This window comes from Mercenaria mercenaria, chromosome 9 (genome assembly GCF_021730395.1).
Source record: "Mercenaria mercenaria strain notata chromosome 9, MADL_Memer_1, whole genome shotgun sequence".
NCBI lineage: Eukaryota > Metazoa > Mollusca > Bivalvia > Venerida > Veneridae > Mercenaria > Mercenaria mercenaria.
Genome location: NC_069369.1, coordinates 3,550,128 through 3,571,415, shown reverse-complemented (window position 1 = coordinate 3,571,415; position 21,288 = coordinate 3,550,128). Strand labels below are relative to the sequence as shown.

The following is a 21,288-nucleotide window of genomic DNA, read 5'->3' as shown; positions in this document are numbered from 1 at the left end:
ATGTCGGCAGACGGTATCAAGCCGACATCATAATGACATCGGTCCGACATTGGCAAACGATATTTGGCCAACATCAAAATGATATCGGCCCGATATTGGCAGATCATATCGTTGTCGTGAAATAGTGTGACACTTCATCAAAATTTTCTTCAAATATACACTTTATAAATTCTCAGAGTAATTTACTTGAGAACAGATGCGTCTCGCATCATGTGTATGATGGTTATTAGATTTTATTGATATAATATTTTTCACAACTATATACTACATCTTTTATACAGTTACGTAAGTTTTCTGTATATTCTGAACACTATTAAAATTGTTCAATTAGGATTTTAAACATATTTATGTTTTATTTTTTTGTAAATATAAGTATATCTATGGCGGCATTCTACATATACAAATGCATTTTAATTATAACCTCCCTTTATTACATATAAAATTTTGATAAATACCGTCTACAAATTTTGTTTGGAACCTAGTTTGATTAATTCTGGCATACATCATAATTAGCACACATAAACAATTAGATTACTTTATCACGTTATATACAATAATATTTTGAAAAATATAGCTATATTAGAGAATCCAATATCGGCCCGATGGCAATCCGACTTACGAAATAGTTACACTGATTGATGTCAATCTACCGATTTCAATATTTTGCGGCAGTTCAACGGTCCGATCTCGGCGATATATGATCATTTTGTGTCGATTTGCCGTAAAACCTAACTCACTCACTCACAACGGCCCGACGTCGGCCCTACATCGGCACATTTTGCCGACATTCCGACATTATACCTATATCGGGCCGATATAGTCATGCTGGCTGGATTATCATATGTTTGACGTTATGGGAGTGAAATAAATTCATTACATAAAATTAATAATTCACTATAGGTTAGAAACGTATAGGGTTATAGACTTCATTAATATTATGGCGTGTACGGCCTTCCATAAATCAAATACATGAATAGAGAACATTAGCTATGTATAGCTATTGGCCGAGAAAGGCCGACAATAAATTCTTTAGAGTTAGTATTCGTTGATGGCTTCAGAAGACAAAACTTTATATTGTTTGTAGATCTGTTTTCTGCATGGTTTAATGTATCTGCAATAGAAAGAAATTCTCATGACAGATGGTACCACGAAGGTCAGTGTGAAAATAATTTTAAATATCCGGTTAATAATATAATGTAGGTTTAAATCCTTTATGGCTTTTGATTTTATGTTACAATCAGATAACGCAGCTGTCCATATAGAGAGTCTGCATGGACATGGTTACATATGATAAACACTACTTTCAATTACAATTAGCGCCATAAAGGGAGGGAATCTAAAACAACTATACAATAGAACATCCCAATAATGGAACTTTATTTAACAATATTTTATCACAGATAAACAGTTTTATTTGGCAAATCAGCAAATCAATGCCTTTGGTCGAATAACATAAATACAACTTGAATATGACCAGGACATACACACACATATACACATATACATAATACAGGTATATGTATATATTTTTAACATATCATAAAGTAGAGACTATCATGATAGACATTTCATCAATTAGAATGAAATAAAAGCATTTTTCAATAACATTAATTTAAATGTTTGATCAGGCAGCTATATTTCCATTATATCGTTACCTAAGGGCATAATGTTGATAATTGGTTCTTTATGTCTCCTTTCGCGCTGAGATGGTTATTAAATAATAATTAAATGCTAATTTCATTTTATCATTCACTTTCATCGCGTAATGCACGACTTCATATCAATTCAGTTTGTGTATATTCAACTATCTACTTCCTTACTTACTTATTAGTATATGATATTTGGTTTAATTCAAAAGTGATTATATACAAAATTAGAAATGAAAACAAACGATTCGGAAGACGATACCAATAATGAAAATCCTGTTCCGAAAGCAGGGTCTGTTTTATACGGAGTAGAAGACGTGCCTTCACTACCGCTATGTTTGCTCTTCGGAGTTCAGGTAACATTTTCCACACACGCTATATAATTTATAGTTTACTGCTAAATAGTTTTTGATATGGGCGGATATATTTCCGGTTTTCATTAGGTCTGATAAAAACAACAACAACAATAACCGGAACAACTGGGAGAATAACTTTTTTCTAGTCTTAGTTTGTGTAAAATCTGTAACCGTTTACCACACTGAATTAGAGCGGTAGGGGTATTAGTCCCCTACCAGTGTTTTGCCGTAGGGGACTTATAGTTTGCTCCCCCGCATCGTCAATCACAGAAAGTGGGATCCTTTGATAACAAATTGTCAAAATATATCACAAAACCTGGTTTTGCGATAACTTAATGTAAAGGAGACTTATTCATGGAAGAACAAGTTCTAATATGGTTTACACAATTCTGGAGAGAGAGAGAGGGGGAGAGGGAGAGAGAGTGAGAGAGAGGTATTATTAAAACAAAAGGCAATATGCCTATCAGTTTACAACATATATATTGTTTGCTACTAGAATGTTTGTTTCATATAGAGAGTTCAGTTTTTAAGAATACTTAGGTCACATAGGAGTGTTTTAGTGGTAAGCACACTCACACTCAAGGAACACAAAAATATTTATTTTGACTGTACACAGATCCAGCATCTTTCACAGAATTTACAGTCATTCTTTATTTTGGTCGACAGCTGTGCTCATGTTGAACATTTTAGATTCGTTTAAAAATAATGGGTTAAAAATGAACGCTTCCCATGAGTGTAATGTTAAAAGTATTTTCATTTTCGACAGCTATTTTTAAATAACACAATACTTCTTGATGAAAGAAAACTGGTATTTACTCCATTTGTAGACTTTAAGAATTTCAGATTTTAGGCCATTTCTGGACATAATGAAATCGTCTCCTTTGGTAAGTATGTAGAAGGCAACTGGAGAATATGCACGCTGTTTTGTTTCATCCATTTGTCCATCAGGTCATCAATCCGGCTGTTCGTATCTATTAGACAAAACCTGGATCACAGAATAGAAAGTAGTTGTTAACCAAATTCTTATTCAAGGTCACTCTTGCATGGTGAAATCAGTCAGATAGGAGTATATCTATCAAATGAAATACCAACACACCTCTTTCAGCTATGCCCAAATATTCAGCATCAGTCACTCTTACATTTATATCAAGCTTTTTGGGGAGGCATGCATTGTTTTCAAAACAAACCTCTATATTTTAACGTTAGAATTAAATTTGGTTGAATCTTTTAAATTAGAATCTGTTGATATGTTTGCTTTAGTCCATTGGTATTGATATGAAATTATATAAATTTGCATTGTGCAGATCTTTAAGCATTATGAACGCGTACTTAAGCGTAACCTGTAGATAGTTACTGCACTGCTATACTAGCAAAATTGTAAATGATTAAATATTATTGCATACATTGCCGGTATTTATTACAGTTTACTTTGTTCTTTTTGCGTAAGCAATGCTGATACTGTAGCTATTTCTTAGTAAATATTTCACTACTGTATTCCATTTAAGTTACCTCTTTTAGTATTTAATTTGCAAAACTGTATTGATTTCAAAAAATCATTCAACTTGACTTTACGTCAGCCTTCGTGTTATTACATTGTGACAGGAATATGCACTATGAAAGTAATATCAAATACGCAAAATGTAGTAATAATTTAGCTTCTTGTCATCAGTTTTTCGCAATGTCAGTTAATGGTTTAACAGTAGAAGTACAAGACGATGTAATAGGCATAGCCACAGAAATATTTGCTTATGTGAATTTTGATGAAAACACAATGATTCTTTTTTTATGTTTTATAAAACTGAAATATCTGTAGCAACTGTAAAGTTGTTTGAAGTAAATGATTCTCTTTTTTAAGCTATTACCTCTGTAAATTATTATTGTGTATTCCTCATAAACGCACAGCAATTATTTAAGTACAAACTACAGTTTGGTAATCAAAAACAACCGATCTGGTCTTGCTTCCAACTAATAATGGATTAAATCTTAATGCACTCAATGAAATTGCATGACATTGTTGTATAAGTCCAAAATATTTACCTTTCGATGGAAGAAGTAACAACATTTGGCGGAAGCACGCATATATATAGTGCGGCCTTTTGGAGTAGTCGGTAGAAATGGTCTAACAATGCAAGCAAGAGTAGTGTAGTGTTTTAAATGGTCTTGTAAATCGCAAGTCAAATCGCAAAGGGCTAATAACACTTCATTTTAAGATATAACGCCATTACTCGAGATAACACACATGATGTCTGCGTAACTGTGTGGCTAAGTACGCTGGATTCAAACTACATGTTTCTGACCAATGAGGGTTTGAAACCTCGCCCGATTCTAGAATTCTTTCATTTGAAGATGCCATCCAGCTGAATTATGGAAGGTACTTAGTTCTACCAAGGTGCCCGCTTGTGATGATGCTACACCCCATCAAAAGTTGGGAAAATGGTCATTTTACAAAAATTGTTTCAATGTACATTTAAACACAGCACAACGAAATGTAAGCAAAATGAAACCTACATGTGCAATATGCATGGGTAGAACCACCGACCTACCGTAAGCCAGCTGGATAAAAGTAAGGCCATGTGCATGTCAAGTAATATTCTGTTTCGATAGAAATAATAGGTATATAATACATGTAGTTACCTTTTCTGCAGCTCCATCATGAATTTTGAAAAGAAACGCAATATTGACAGCTCCTGTAAAAGACTGTCATCTTGTTTTGTACACCGGTTCCTCTTCTGTAGACAGAAAGCAAAGTGCAGTTTACTATACTACAGTTTACAAAACTTGTCAAACGACATTTTTAGTCTTCCGTTGCCTAAAATGACCGCCAGTGACCGACCTCGCTTTTTTAATTGTTGTTTGACTAGAAGTTTTAAGATTCTATACAGAAAGGTCAATTTTTTACTTCAGAGAATTTAAAGCAAGCGAACGTACGGTAAATAAAAACGACATTATACTGTTCGATACCTATACTTACATGTGCGCTCTATAATTAGTGTTGATAGTGTCTAAAAATAGTTTCGCTTCTCGTTCTATCTTTATCAATGTTTACAAAAAAAATAAACCGCTGCAACGGTTTATAAAAGTGCATGAGAAAACTGCAAACACTTGAATGTTTCCGTAATTCTTGAAACTAGAAACTGATCAACCACTAAGTTTCATGTAAATATATGAAACAGTGGCGGCATTTTACCTTTCGGTTATTTTTTTTTTTAATCATAAATCACAATGCATGAGTTAGTCTCATGCTGCAGAGGTACGCTTTGGTACTTGCTCTAGCCCAGTTACGCTTTGGACAGTTTGTCCAGAGTAGCAGCGAAAACTGAACTTATTCTTTCCAGTCATGTAGAAAGAAATAGAGATCACGTTTCTGATGACAGTGAAACAAGAATTTTAGAATCATTAAATGCGCTTGACAACCATCTTATGTAAGAGCTATAGAGATGATATCAGTGAAAAAATTATCGACTTGATGAAGAACGATTGTCTTGACAATAGATAGGAAAGAACTTTCTTAATTAAAGCAAGATCTTCGTCGACTTGAGTCAAATTGTTCAATAAAAAATGACGCCGAAATGTTATAAAATACTAGAGAAAAAACAGCTGGATGTACAGTATCTTAGTGACAATATTGTTAGGAGATGGAAAGTGACACTGATCTGTTTTGAACGCGATGCAAAGAAATAAAATCTAAGATTTTTTGGTTTAAAAACAAAGAAAAATCTCAAACAGGGAGTGCCACGCACCAAAAGCGCAGCCTCCTCAAAACGAACCCCTAAGTAATGAATCCAAAGTCGTTTAAAAGCCAAATGTAATTAAAAAAGATAAAAATAGGTTGACCTACAGAAAAGATGATAACTAATGATATAAAACATGTAAAACATATTAAAAGCAAAGAGGAAAAGTTATAGGATTATTGTAGTATGATGTTTGTTACTTTCGGGTTTGATCATGACCAAGTGTAAAATATATAGATATTAAGATATTCTTAGAAGTAAAGGATCAGAGTCAGTGGCCGTTTAATTAGACAAAAGTGATAGAGCCGTAATAAATTAAAAAAGTCAAGTCAAAACAAGTTAAATCTACAAAGGTAAATTACAACTGTTTTATAAAAACCGTGATAACAAAAACAAAATTACAGAAGGCGGCCACGAACGCGGCGACTTATTATCAAAAGGAACAAACGACTTGGTTCGAATAATAAGTGTGTAAACTGTGAGTCTTATGCATGCCCATCAAAAGTTTCAACTCAGACAAACGAAATTCTTTCTACAGCGTGTGTAAAGGATGATGTTAATTTATAGGAAACGGCCGAGGTCTGTGCTATGTATAGGAAAGTAGCCAAGGTCCGTGCTATGTATATTTATTTATCTATTTATGTCTCATTCATTTATAGGAAAGTAGCCGAGGGCCATGTGACAAAGCGTCTTTAAACTGTTTGTGCTGAAACAAAACTGATTTTAGTGACAAAACATTGATACTGATTTAACAACTGATTTGAAATAGTTTGACACTGTAGCTTTAGTAGAAACTTGGTTGACAGACCGTGTTAAGTATCGACTCAGTTTTTCCAGACTATGATTTTCATTTTGATCCAGATATTAAATGTTCATTGCACGGAAGAGCAATTACAGGTAAAGCGAATTTCATACAGCAGAACATTAGCAAATTTATTACTTGTGTATTATTTGATTGTGACTTTGGTGCATTTTGATGTTAGATAAGAAAATTTCATATAATGGGGAACATCAATGGAGAAGATATTTACAATTCTAATTTAGTGTTAACTGAATACATTAATGCTTAAGGAAAGAAAAGAGTGTGTACTTTTTCAACCATATCCTGTTGAAATAGATGCTTACCCTGCAATTTTCGATTAAATTAATATTGGTCCTAGAATTTTGAAAGTATTAAAACTAAGTGAAATATATCAGTTACATATACCGAGCACGGTAAAGTACCAGACTGTCTATTCGCAAAGAGCTAGGCTAAGTTAGCCGGACAGTCTGTATCTTAGGATTCTCTCTATCTGTTCTTGGGGCTTTATCTCACTCTGTCCCTCTGGTCAGATCGCTCTGTGTCTGTACTAGTAGAGGATGAATTTCGCGCCCTGTGTGGATGCGTTTGCTATATGTAAAGCGCCTTTGAACGTGTTTATCATGAAAAGGAAGCTATATAAATCTGGTATAATAATAATATAACGTATCGCAAACGTAGTGCTACTTTTATTTGAAGATATTTATATGGGAGTCTGATTGGTCCAGACAAATCTGAAGTCCTCAAAATCAGTCGCAAAATCCCGTGTAATCTTCTCCTATAAGCTGCATGACATCGATTTAAAATCGACATCAATGACATAACATCCAAAGCAAAAAATTCCCTAAGATTCATCAAACGAAATGTCAAAACCCCAAACAAAAGAGACAAAGAGGTTGCATATAAAACTTATGTTAGACCCCAGTTAGAGTACTGTTCCACCATATGGCATTCGTGGCAAAATATCTAACCCTCAAAATAGAGCATGTTCAAAGATCAGCATCAAGGTATGTTTATGAAGACTACAGTTACACCAGTAGTGTTTCCAAAATGTTAAAATTATAAACTAAACTGGCAAACCCTAGAACAACGCCGTAAGATCAGTGCAGTTACAATGTTGTATAAGATCGAGCAACACCTTGTTTTTGTTGACCATAGTCACCCTAGAATAACTAGAAACCTGAACTATTTGAAACCGTATTCAAAGACACACTATCATGCAAACTCCTTTTTTCCAGAAGTATACGTCTGTGGAACTGTCTCCCTGTGTCATTCCAAGCTAGTCCTAGCTTAGAAATATTTGCTGGGCAGCTAACACCCTTCTATCTGTTCTAATTCAACTTCCCGCTTTTATTTTTGACCTGGTCTGTGAAATTGTTCCTTTACTCTATCTTTGTGATGCACACAATTCTGTGTTTTTCCTCTATTTTTAACAGCTATTCCTGCCAGTCATAATCATTAACGATTACTAAGCAGTAGAACATAGACATAGGGTGATTACACATTTATTAGTCATCAAGGTTGTAGTGTGATACATATGTTTTGTTATTTACGACTGAATATTAAAATTCATTGCAAATTTTGATATTGAATAATCATTTAGATTTAAATACTCACATTTGCCGCTAAGCTCTAATATTGAATGTCAGTATGTGGCTAGCGAGGTACATAAACAACTTATTCCGGCCCGCATTGCGATAGGAGTTTTGTTTAAAAACAACGAAAAGAACCCCATGGAGGTTTTTTCACCTTGCTATATGTGCGCGAGCAATTGCAAATGCATTGAGAAGCTGAGAACCAGCTATTGTAATCATTAAACCCAAAGAGACGCTTTGTAAAAGAAGCTGTTTCCTTTTTTGAATAACTGTTTGATGGTATACCAGTACAAGTACTTGACAGGTCTTTCAGTCTCAGTTATTCGGAACATTAGAATGATAAAAGCGTCACTGGCTAGCTTTTACACAAAGCTAATTTGTTAATGCTTTAGCTGGTAATTACAATTTTACAGAAAATAAAATTGTTAATTGGATAATTGTCATCCATTTTGTCCTCTGATTTTAAAAGCCATTTAATATTAATTAGAATTAGGTGGTAAAGCTTAAAAGAATTGATGCCAAACGTTAATAAGTTATTGTATACATGTGGACAATGTTGCCAAAAGAAGACGAAATGTAAAGTTAATCATTAACCGAAATGGTTTGGTAAAGCTTTTAAGAATTGAAATATACGACAAATAGCCAACTTCGCACATTCAAGACAAAGAGACCAAAAGAAAACTTAAATTCATATAGGTTCAACTACATTATTTGACGAAGTAAATGAGCTAGTAAACACTGTATTAACATGGCCAGTGCAAGGTATGGGTACTTTAGAAACGAGCTGTCTGCCTGATGAATAAAGTTGTATCTGATCCACTATTTGCAAATACATGGTAGAGTGGCTTTAAAAATCACTTTCTAAAAAATGATTCCACTTACATTGGATGAAAATGCATGCGTTCTCTGTGGTGTATATTGCTTCCTTTATTTTGCAGCAAGTAATTCAGTGCCTTGATGGACCATTAGCAATGTCCTTCATATTGTCTGGACTTCTGTGTGCAAGTGGTCAAGATGACGTCACATATACACTACTAAGTATCAACATGTTTATGGCTGGGTTAGCCACAATTGTACAGAGCATGTTTGGCGTACGGTAAACATGTTTTGAATTTTTCTTTGTTCTTGGGATGATTTCTTTTGAAATAGTTCAGGTACAAGATTAGTTAGGAACATGGATGATTAAATCTGCAATTGTTATATGTAAACAGAAAATAGAAGCAAACACCGAATTTCAACAGTTTAAATATCATAGAGCACGGACAGTTGTCTTTATATTTGCAAGGCTATGATGTTCAATATTCGTGGTATATAATGTAAAAACCTAGCATTTTTGATTAGCCTAAGTACCATATAAAAATTAAATGTATTGTTACAAAAAGATAACAAACACATTTATATTTTATCACTTTCGTAAAAAATCCATTTTTAACATTACTTTATCTGGTTGTTATATGTACGCCGTTAGAAAATGCTCGTGGTGTGCAATTTATATCGACATATTACAGGTGCTATATAAATGAGTTAAAGTAAATGTTCGTAGGTTATGTATATAATAAGTACGTAATGAGAATTTCAAATTACATAAAATATTAATGTGTATTTTTAGACTTGGTGTTATTCAATCCTCATCGTTTTCATTTGTTGCTCCTATTGTTGCAATGATGACACTAGACAAATGGAGCTGTCCAAATCATGGTTCGTACATAATGACATTCATTTTTATGTTTCTGTACTTGGTCAAATAAGAATAACGTCGCGGGAGTGGTAAAAGTGCTATATAATGTGTCAAAGAAATATATGTTTATATGGTGCAGTTTTCCTTACAATACAGTTGTCTGTTTTTATTGGCTGTTTTGTTATTAACAAGTATCTAGACAAGTATAGAATTTCAAACAAAATAAAGATATTAAGTACATTTTTATTGAATATTAATTGACTGCATGTTTAGACGTAAAATGCTCCACTTATGGGACATAATTTAGATAACACTAATATATGTTGTATATCACTGTAATTCCAATGCATAATTCAGTATTTTTATCTATAATGTCAATATATTTGTTCTAATAATAATATATTGGAACGGTCTTATTACGGGTTTAGTTGAAAGAAAGCCCTTTTTGTGTTATGCTTGCATTGATTATTAGTTTAAACTCTGTTTAATCTTTCTCCATATATACAGATAAAGAAATCACAGGACTAAATACCACTAAACTGAAGATGGACGAAGACGAAATCTGGAAAATCAGAATGAGAGAAGTATATTACGCTTTAATCTCAATGTCGCTCTATTAAGGTCCTTTACATCATTAATGCCAGGTAATAAAATCTCAAAAACATCATTTGAAACCAAGCAAAAACAGCACGATCCCTAAGGACAGGAAAATATAATAACACTGAAATACACACATGGGACTTGTCACAGACTTTTTTATTGCTAAAGACCTCTAGCTCAAAGCTAATCTCCAGATTATGCAGGTTTATGTCATCAAATGATTTCTTTAATAGCACTTCACGCTGTCTGAATGCAATTTTAAACATGGATTATCCGTATTTACTTCTATGTTTGCTTAGTATGCCTAATGTGAATACTTCTGCGTCGTTTGCACATATATACCTTTCCATTTACTATTTCAAAGACAGTTTTGCAGTCGTTTTTCGTAATATTAAGGACTTAATATTTAGGAGTAATAAAATCAGTTAAGGTTCCAGAATGATTAAGAGAGCAGAACCTTGAGAAGGCTTGATTAATATTCAGCATGTCATTACTTAAACTGACTTTAACACCTGCTAAAAGGTAATGACAAGTATTAAGGATACTGGAATTTTCAAATTATATTTAATTAGATATTTACATTTGTGATTTAAAACTTTCTGCTTTTTTATTTTCAAAGATCCAGGGAAACCTTATTCTTGCCTCCATTACACAAATTGTTCTTGGCTGCACTGGAGTGGTAGGATTCTTACTGCGGTACACTGGACCCCTTACTATAGCACCTACTATTGCCCTCATAGGGATTTCACTTACAGGTTCTTTGATCGATCTTTGTAAACCACATTGGGGTATTTCTTTCATGTAAGTTATTATCCAAAAAAACTTAATGCTGACGGTTTTGCAATGTATTAGATGATGCATTTGTTTTACCCTTATTGCTAATTTCTTCTAAAAGAAAATGCATGAATCGTTATTGGTTTTGAAAGAACTCTACTGAAATAAGAACACGTATCTATTTTTCTAATTTCCCAGGCCGATGAGTTTTACATAGAATTATTAAAAGAGCGAACCCACCTGTCATTATGCTTATATCATTTTATGACTTTCTTACATTTTGTTTAGAAACATAATACAAATGTTAGAACTGCGACAAAAATGTTTAGATCAACAAGGGTTATTTGTTCTTTACATCATTCAACGCAAACTTATGCTGCCTGCACAGTAAAAAACGATCCCAGTGTCGTGGCCACACTTAAAAGATGAAAATTTCTGTTTTATTTTTCAGGACGATGTGCTTGACTCTTACGTTTGGTCTTTACATTGGCAAACTAAAACTTCCGCTGCCTGCATGGTCAAAGAAAGAACATTGTTATGTAGTTCGTTTTCCAGTGTTTCAAGTGTTTACGGTATTACTTTTAGCAAATGTGAATGTAGGGACAGTGTCTATATTTTTAAATTACAAAACACTAATATTGAGTGTTAATATAAGAGATTTAAGGTCAAGATCATGTACAATGCTAAATTGTTTATTTGATTATTTCTTGCAAACAACCTGACCTATCAAGCCATTTGTACATATTTAATCCCCAGTTATAACTGGATTAGTGCAGGAATCAATTTCCTGACTATTTAAATCTAAGGTTTATGCTAAAATTTAGATATAATTATAAAAAAAAATTATGTGTAACATATCAGAAATCATATATCAGTACAAAAAAATCTTCTTCAATATATACTGCCAAAAGTGACATTTAACGAAATATGGCATCAGTTCCTTTTAACTTTTGTGTTATGATGGTGCAAAATACACAAGTTAGGATCTTTTTTTGGTATCACTGGTTTATCTCTTGTATGATACCTTCTAGATATACTAAAACTTTCCAGTTCAGCTAAACTTTATATTCAATATGAACTATTGGCTGAAGGGCAGGAAATAGCTTTGTCAGAAATACAATTTTGATCTTTGCGCTTTACATTAAACAAAATTATTGACAAAACGTGTCATACCTTTCATAAAACAATACAAAAATGGAGAAGGATAGTAGAGAGTCATCAGTGGAAAAGGTCTGTGAAGATGTCTACAATAAAAGTTTACAGGAGTCCCCAAAATTTATGCAAATGAACCTCGCCATGAGAAAACCAACATAGTGCGTTTGCGACCAGTATGGATCCAGACCAGCCTGTGCTTCTGCGCAGTCTGGTCAGGATCCATGCTGTTCGCTAATGGTTTCTCTAATTGCAATAGGCTTTGAAAGCGACTGACGGCATGGATCCTGAACAGACTGCGCAGATGCGCAGGCTGGTCTGGATCCATGCTGGTCGCAAACGCACTATGTTTGTTTTCTCATGGTGCGGCTCAAATTTATTTATTTTCGGCTTAAGCAATTCATTTTTAGAAGTGATCTGTCACAGTACTTTTTTTCAGACTAAAAATACGCACATTAAAAAACGTAGATCAGTGAACAATATTCCAAAATGGCAGTCTATCTTTGAAAGATAAAGATTTCGGTATATTCTGCTTTTCAACTTGTGATAATTGCTTATTTTATTTATGTTTCTACTTTAAACAAGCGTGTAAATTGATAGTCAGCTGAAATAGTTCTGAATGTTTAAAAATGATGGATAAGTAACAACATATCCTCAATTTTCTAAACCAATCAGTTCTTTTTTTCCATATTAAGGACACCTTAAAAAGGCGTATACGTGTTATTTTCGATTCTTGCCTTGCACGGCTCGACTTTTCTGTCAGTTAAACGAAGAAAGTCAAGGTCAAGTGTCGTATATTCTGCGAACAGTTAATGCGCGGACTGGTTAGAGAATATTATGATATTAGTTATGACGTAAAATAACCGCAAGAAGTCCTCTAAATGGACAAAGCAAAAATTTTATTATCTTGTTTTGCTTAGCATGTTAAAAGGAATTGTGGCTTTATCGTTTATCGTTTGATTTACCGCGATTATTTGTTCAGATGCTAAAATATTACACCACTCAGGCGAACGCCTTTGTGGTTCAATTATTATGAATCTTGGCCCTGACTCATGGTAAATCTGTCGATAAACAACGCCAATTCCTTCATTATTTGTTTAATCAAATGATTGAATGCCTCTTATAAAATTATCTTCTTCATTCGTAGATATTATTAAGCGTTGGCGTCAGTTGGTTGATTTGCTACATTCTAACTGTGACCGAAGTCTTCCCTAATGATCCTGAGAAACCAAGTTATATGGCACGAACAGACGCAAGGGTAGAGGTTCTGAAGACAGCTCCATGCTTTTACTGGCCATACCCGTGTACGTTTTTTTCTTTGAAAGTGGAATTGTCAGTATTCATAATCATTCGCCCACAAAGTACTGCGCGAGGACTAAAATGCAAAATTATTGTTGTTAAGATAACATGCGACTGAGACAATATTTTTAAGAATACTGAATTTGTAATTACTTGTATAAGAAAAAGCAAATTCCAAACAGAATTAAGGTAAAAAACCAAAGCGGGGTATTTGTCTTCTATTTGTAAAAACATATTATTATTGCCATAAAACAATAGAAAGAATAAAACAAAGTGTTTATAAACATACATAATCAACAGATAATTTTAACAAGGCCGATAAACTCAAAGTCTGCCTGTAATTAAACATATGAAAATGATAAAACAAAAGCAACAGCGTATGTAATGCAAACATTATAACAATAGTTGAAATATTCAAAGTTAAACACTATATTTAAGATTACTAACGGTCTATATATTATGTTTCATACATTTCTTATTGTAGTTCAGTTTGGTATGCCTACCTTTAGTGCAGCGGGATATGTTGGGTTCCTGGCAGCCACCGTAGCATCCATTATAGAATCAGTTGGAGATTACCATGCCGCTGCCCGAATTGGTGGTGTCCCACCACCACCTCCACACGCTATAAATCGTGGTGTAGCTGTTGAAGGTTTCTCCAGTATAATATCTGGTATGATCGGGGCAGGAACTGGCACAACAACTTACAGTGGGGTAATCGGTGCTATCGGAATAACAAAGGTAACATACATAAGAATAACTCTATCAAGATAAGACCACGTTCCAGTAATGCAGCCTCCTTAAACTAAAAGTGCACAATCAGTGCCATAAACGCCTTAGGAAATCTTCAGCCTGTTTATGATAATGACTTTACTTAAAGTAAGTGATGTCACAAAAGATTTGTAAATTAAAGTCACCAAAGTGTCACTAAATTTCCATCAAGAGTTCCCACTGACACTTGCATCTTTACAAGATTTACAAGACGTCAATAGAGTACATTCCATTTTGTATGAATTTCAGATATAACAATTGGCAAATGAAAATTTGAAAGCAGAAATGTATTAAAAAGTCACTTTTATGTCAGGCAAGAAGAAAATTTTATGTGTCAGTGACGAAATACGACGGACGCATCATAAACTAAAATCAATTTCTGATATAGCGGATGTTTTTACTGGTGCTGAAACGCCAGAAGTAAATGATGTGTTTACGTAAATTCAGAAAAATATCAAACACCGTGATAGTTTCTCTCTGTTCCTTGTACAACATTTCTTGATTCAGAAAAAGTTATTTTAGCAAAAGCACATAACGTATCTGCGCTTGAACTAACAGATGTGGTGTACCGTTGAAAACGTTGATTTCACATAAGCAAAAATAGTGCTATAAACTGTTTTATTATATTTATGCCTGCAAGAAAAAAAATCTGTCACTGGCCGTAGGTGAGGATAAAAATCTTAAGACTAGACAATAATCATGGAGATGGATATTCCTATCTGCACCAACATTATAATCTAGACTGGTTGAAATGAAATGCAGACGCATCTTTTAAATCAGTTTCAATTTAAGAATTCATGTGTAATCAAAGATTTCTAACAAAATAAAACATTTTCTCTCCTTTACAATATCTTATACTATGAATTTGTTCCTAAGTGTTAGAAATGAAATCAGCCACTATGCGAATCATGGGGCCGTCTTATCAATATCGTAACTTTACGAGAAACTTACGAGAAAGATACGAGAAATATTCTCGTAAGTATCTTGATAAGACGGGCCCCATATACATTTACATTATAAGTATTAATTGTGACATATTACCATCTATTCTAAAGGTTGCAAGCAGAGTTGTGTTTATGACAGCAGGGTTTGTAATGGTAATCTGCGGTGTTGTCGGGAAGTTTGGGGCTTTTCTCACATCAATTCCATATCCGGTGGTTGGTGGAGCTGTCATTGTACCTGTTGGTATGGTGGTCGCCGTGGGTATATCCACTTTGAAATTTATAGACTTGGAATCGACAAGAAATCTTACAGTCTTCGGGACGTCAATCTTTCTGGGTTTGATGATACCACAGTATATAAATGATCCCGAAAATGCCAATGTCATTGATACAGGTACTATTTTGTTCATTTTAAGTATGTGTTACAAAACATTACAATTATCATCTCCACTATTAAAATATCTTGATGCCATTTTTTTACGAAATTACAATAGATTGAAAATCAAAACAATATACATCTCAGCGCTTCATACAGATTGTCATCGTCGGACACCCAAGATTACTTTTTTCTCTTCCTCCGTAAATAGTGAGACGATTGGCTAGCTTTCTGTCGTTTTGGGAGACAGACTTACTTATACGCCGAATAATCACGGATGTACAAATAATCAGCAGTAATACATGTTTCTGAACTGAAATTTGTCAACGTGGCAAATTGCAGTTTTTTGAGGGCTGCATAAACATAAATGTTTATCGCCGTAAATAATTGAAAGAAAAACTTGTTCCACCTTCAATATAAAGTAATACCCCAATTATTCATCCGTAGTTGAACTTACTAAAACGTAGTTATCCATACTGAAACGTACCTTGCCGCATTGATCCGTAGCTGAACGTAGTTATCCGAAGCTGCCCATACTTAAGCGTAGTCCAACGTTATTCACCGCAGACCCGTCCACGCTCTAGGCAAGTTGCCAGGCGCAGTAAAAAAGAAGTTCAACGTAGTGCTTATTCGCGTTCTGTATTTTTTGTCCCTAGTTTCTAACCATTTTTACCCGTACTAAGACGTACTGATCCGTACTTATCAGTGTCCGCCCCCACAGACCAATCCATCCGCACCGTACATCAACGCACGGACATATCCGTATGTGTGACTGTAGCTTTTTAGCAGATTCCAGCAGAATCAAGTACTAGTAATAAATACCCTTATTAAATCCGCAGATTGAATAAATCTCAAATTACCGTGACCATCAAAGTAATGTATCACATTTTCGAAACAATTTTCGTTTGAAATAATATTTGTTCTTGTATTTAAGTCATTTTGATTTATTTGGTTAATTTCATATTTTCATATTTTCACAAGATATTTATTTATTGCCTTTTAGATCAATTTCATATTACAGTCAATACTTCCTGAGTCAATGGTTTAGTTTTGTCTATTCATGAATAATTCTCAATATATATTTAGATTCAGTATGAGCTTTGTACAGAAAGGAAAATATATTATTATTTTCGTATAAACAACACTGGTGCAATAATATCTGGAAGGCTCTTTTCGCGAGATCTGAGCATTTTCTCATAATACGTATCGGACGTCATAATAACAGTAATTCAGCCAAAAATGGTGTAAAAAGGCCCCGATAAATAAGTCCTATCTTTATTGTATGACATATGCTTGCAAACTGGGATCAAGAGATTATATCAATTACAGTCCTCGAATGTATTTCACAGAAGAAAGGACACTTTTCATGCTTAAATTTACTTTGCGCTTTAAGCTTTAGGCAATAGAGGAGTAACTGGTCGACAGTCTGTGACTACAACTGGCTTGTATTTTACTGCATGATATTGAGCACCTCTTTTTCTTTTCGATTTTTTGAAGCAAATGAATAGATGTCCTGTCTTAAATAGGTCTAGGACTCAGTGAAAGTGTAGAGTGTATATCCTGAAAGAATCTAATTTCATATGAAAGAAAGAAAATTTATTTTACTGGTATATAGCAGGTTACAGAAGTTTTCCCCAGTTGACTAGCAGAATACAAGTACATTATCCGCCTATGATCCCAAGTAATAAATCCGTCAGGATGAAGTCGAAATGGTCACGATGACGACTGTTGCCGATTGTTGGCCAGTGACTACACACCGTACTAGGTTGACATGAAGACAAGCAGTTTGCTCCAGTGAATTATTGTAGACAGAACACCACTAATTCCGGCTGTTCTTTATTTCATATAAAATCCACTTACTTTATAACGGTTTTTCGACAATTTCTAGCATATCAGATTTTCGGGGACTTAATTCCCATAAAGAATCATGTCTCTACTTTAGAAAAACAAAAAGAAAAGGGGGTGTTAATTTTTATATAAGAAAATCACAGTCCGTTAAATACAACCCGCTGAATTTACTCCTTTTCGCTTCTTATAACTTCTCTTTTCAAAACATTAAATTCTTACGCTGCCATTTTTACCTAGCATGTGATAGGAACATGCCGATTTCGACAGAATGCTAAGTGATACATACTGAAACGCGGTAGCGTAAAAGAAAACACGATGCTTTTAGTAAGGGCACAAGGAAAGGGAGAAAGATTAGCACTTTTTATATTTGGAATACTTGTGGAGGCTTACAGTTTATTTGGTAGTAATCTGATCAAAATATATTTCATGATGTGGTCACGTGAACACCATATGCAATATTTTTTACGAGTGGCGCAGCCACGAGTGAAAATGTAAATTATGTTGTTCACGAGTGATATATATCTAGATTTTTCATGTGAAACAAACACATTTTCTATTTATATCATGTTTTGACTAAATTTATCAAGTTCTTTAATTTCTTTCCAGTGAAAAATATATTTGATATTTTTGACTTTGAACATACTATATAGATATATTTCACTCTAATATTTTGAAAAAGGCATGTAATAAAGAAATATTTGCAACCCATGATTTGATACTGGTAAGAGTATGCATGTTATATACTACAGGTAACGAGGAGTTAGATCAAGTTATCAAAGTCTTGTTGGGAACGTCAATGTTTGTTGGTGGATTCGTCGGTTGCTTGTTAGATAACACTGTTTCAGGTATAGAATTAATCTCTGTGGGAAATTTTTTTTATACTATTTATGTGTACAAAAGAAGTTTTCAAGGATTCTAATAATGTTTTTTTCTGTTTTATTTTGGAGAAAAAGGTCTTTAGTCTTTAGTGGCCAAGTGGTTAAGGTCATTGACAGTGGCTTCGAATCACTTTCCATCACCGATGTGGGTTCGAGTCTCACCCGAGGCGTTGACTTCTTCATGTGAGGAAGGTCGATGGTTCTACGTGATGAAATAATGCACGGAGGGGCACCTAGGGTCTTCCTCCACCATCAAAGCTAGAAACTCGCCATATGGCCTATAATTGTGTCGGTGCGACATTAAAACCCAACAAAAAGGTCTTTAGTTTAAAACACATTATTTTTACTTATATTCTTGTCCAATCTAAATTGATATCGGTGCAGTTTGAGTTGCTAGACATACCACTCTTTCGTTGAGACTACACTTTATAAAATGGATATGCGGATTTTAAGAATTTATAAAATGATGAAAAGGAACAAACGTATAAATTTCTTTTAAAAACATAAAATATTTAGAAATGCTATTTCATTTGTTTATAGGGACGGATGAAGAACGCGGAATATTATCGTGGCGGAAAAGAAACATTACAACATTCGACGCCTCTGGAAGAGATGCGTCCTTATCCATGTACGAGTACCCGTATGTAACAAAGTATTTAAGACGCTTGCGGGTTTGTTCCTACATACCGGTGTCACCAACGTTCGATAAAGGCATGAATGTCACGTGCTCTCGTGCTTGCTGCCGCCCGAAAACGAAACGTAATAATATGTCTGGAGAAGCAAACTTGAATCAATATGCATTTGATAACACAGAAAGTTTTGCTCATTCCGCTAGTCTGGATGTGAAATTGTAATGATGACAGGTTTGGCGAGTTTCAATAGACATCCTATTTTTCCGCTTTCATAAACTCAGTGTAATGTTATTCTATACTTTGTAATGTGTTTAGTCAGTTATGTAACAAATTTAGGCAAATTATATTTAGTATATATTCATACATAACACGTTGTCATGTTATTTAGTTGAAACAGCAATGTCAAATATATATTTACACCAAAATGCAAATTTTAATCAAAGTTCTGAGAGGACTGATGGGGGCAATGTTTTGCAGTTTCAAGACTTGATGTAACCCATTCATATCAGGGAAGTACATGCAGGCATTATGTAATGCACTTGTGCGTGGCAATAAATGGAGTGGTCACAACTTTAGGAGTGCACAACAATTAAATTTATTAACTTTGTGTTCAATACACTTCTATATTTTGTTCAAAAGGTAAAGATAAAAAATCTAGTCTTGTTCAATAGCAGTTGTTCATCGACAAACAAAAACCTTTCATTGCCAGGTTTGATAAAATGAAAAAGATAAAGCTATACAATGTATTTCAATTTCTTCAATACTTCTGTTTGCACTCTATGTCCTGACGTCATGTGTTCTTGACAGCAAACTTTGTAATACTTTATGAAAGTTTGGAGAGAATGTCAAAATATTCCAATATGTGAAAGTTTAAAGGAACAGGATTTCCTTGAACTGACATTGAAAAAATCTAGGCTATGTTTTCTAATGTGTACAATACTTATCAATTAAAAGAGTCAGGAATGTTTTTTGTTACAAATAAGCATCATTTTAATAAGGAGTCATCATTAGTTAACACACAAACACCTGTAAAAATATTTTTATTGATCTACTTTTTTTCTATTCCAACTATTGCTAAAATTCAGTAACTGTTTTCTTAAAAACATACATGATATATAATTATATTATTATTCATATTGTTTGTTATGTTTGTTGATCAAAATAACATTGTCTTTTTCAATTCTAGGTTATTTAATGTACACCTGTATTTCAAACAATCAATATCATGATATAGGAAATACATTAAACACTATGAAAACCGCGTGATTCGTCATATCAATGAACCTACCAAATTGGCGTATACAGCTAGGTTCGAGTAAATTAGGATACGAAACGCCCGTGGAAAAAGAACAAGATTTCTGGTGGTTCTGCCTTCGAATATCACCATCAGAAACCATTTGCACCCTCAGATCGATGAAATACATTTCACTGGTAACATAAATGTATATCTGCAGGGATAATTACCAAGAAAATGAGGCCAAAATATAACGGGCACCTGTGGCAAGTTATCATCGCGGAGTAGTGGATTACCTCCCATAGCAAAAATTACTCGGTCTGAAAAATGATGAAATACGTATATGTACGCGCAATTATAACAGTATTTAGCGCACTTTTTACGTTAAACGATAATTTTCCTGCAGATAAATAAATACCAGTTTGATCAGCGTATATGGCTATTTTTTTTTAAATAAAAATATGGGAATGAATGTTTTCTTCGGTCCTTTTTCAAGGATTTCCCGAACATTATAATTATGTTAAACACGTCATATACATAATGTTCTGATCTTTAGACTAAAGAATCGGGCACATGTTCAGTTTGGGAAATGCTGTACTTTTCCAGAATAAGCGCGTTTCTATTGGCCCTATTGTGAGGTCGGATTTCAGGAAAAAGTAAAAAAAAATATCTCTCCTGATTTGCGGTGGCGTGGTAGTTCCAATTGAAATTACTGCATGCCCGCAAGATTCTGATGCCATCACTTTTGACAACATCTCCATGGATTCAAACCTTCCCTAGATGACATGTATATTCAGGATGCTCTCTCCAGTTCACAGTACATATCCATATCGACGCACTCTTTGCGAAATCTGCTATGTCGGCGGTTTCTTTGCGTCGGCACCGGCTATTTTTTGCTATAAACAGTGTCCAGGTTGGTATAGGAGGCGAAAAATCTAGCTGCCATCCATGATCATAGGTATACTGCTCAAAATAAGTAGA

The 21,288-nt window shown here is 34.1% G+C and overlaps 1 protein-coding gene across 1 annotated transcript; it reads left to right on the top strand.

Annotated features, from left to right (window-relative positions):
* The first annotated feature begins 1,777 nt into the window (after positions 1–1,777).
* LOC123547692 (solute carrier family 23 member 2-like) lies at positions 1,778–19,683 on the top strand. The gene is made up of 11 exons (XM_045334957.2): positions 1,778–2,002; positions 9,066–9,223; positions 9,737–9,825; positions 10,313–10,389; positions 11,025–11,206; positions 11,631–11,751; positions 13,479–13,635; positions 14,115–14,368; positions 15,454–15,733; positions 18,313–18,408; positions 18,982–19,683. The coding sequence occupies exons 1-11, from the start codon at positions 1,880–1,882 to the stop codon at positions 19,293–19,295; spliced, it is 1,851 nt and encodes a 616-aa protein (XP_045190892.2). The 5' UTR covers positions 1,778–1,879; the 3' UTR covers positions 19,296–19,683.
* Positions 19,684–21,288: the final 1,605 nt, after the last annotated feature.

Excerpts from the sequence above, each read along its gene's own strand:
- LOC123547692 (XM_045334957.2), top strand. The coding sequence starts at position 1,880 with ATGAAAACAAACGATTCGGAAGACGATACCAATAATGAAAATCCTGTT. Across the intron at positions 2,003-9,065 it reads GTTTGCTCTTCGGAGTTCAG|CAAGTAATTCAGTGCCTTGA; the intron begins GTAACATTTTCC and ends TTTATTTTGCAG. Across the intron at positions 15,734-18,312 it reads TGCCAATGTCATTGATACAG|GTAACGAGGAGTTAGATCAA; the intron begins GTACTATTTTGT and ends TATATACTACAG.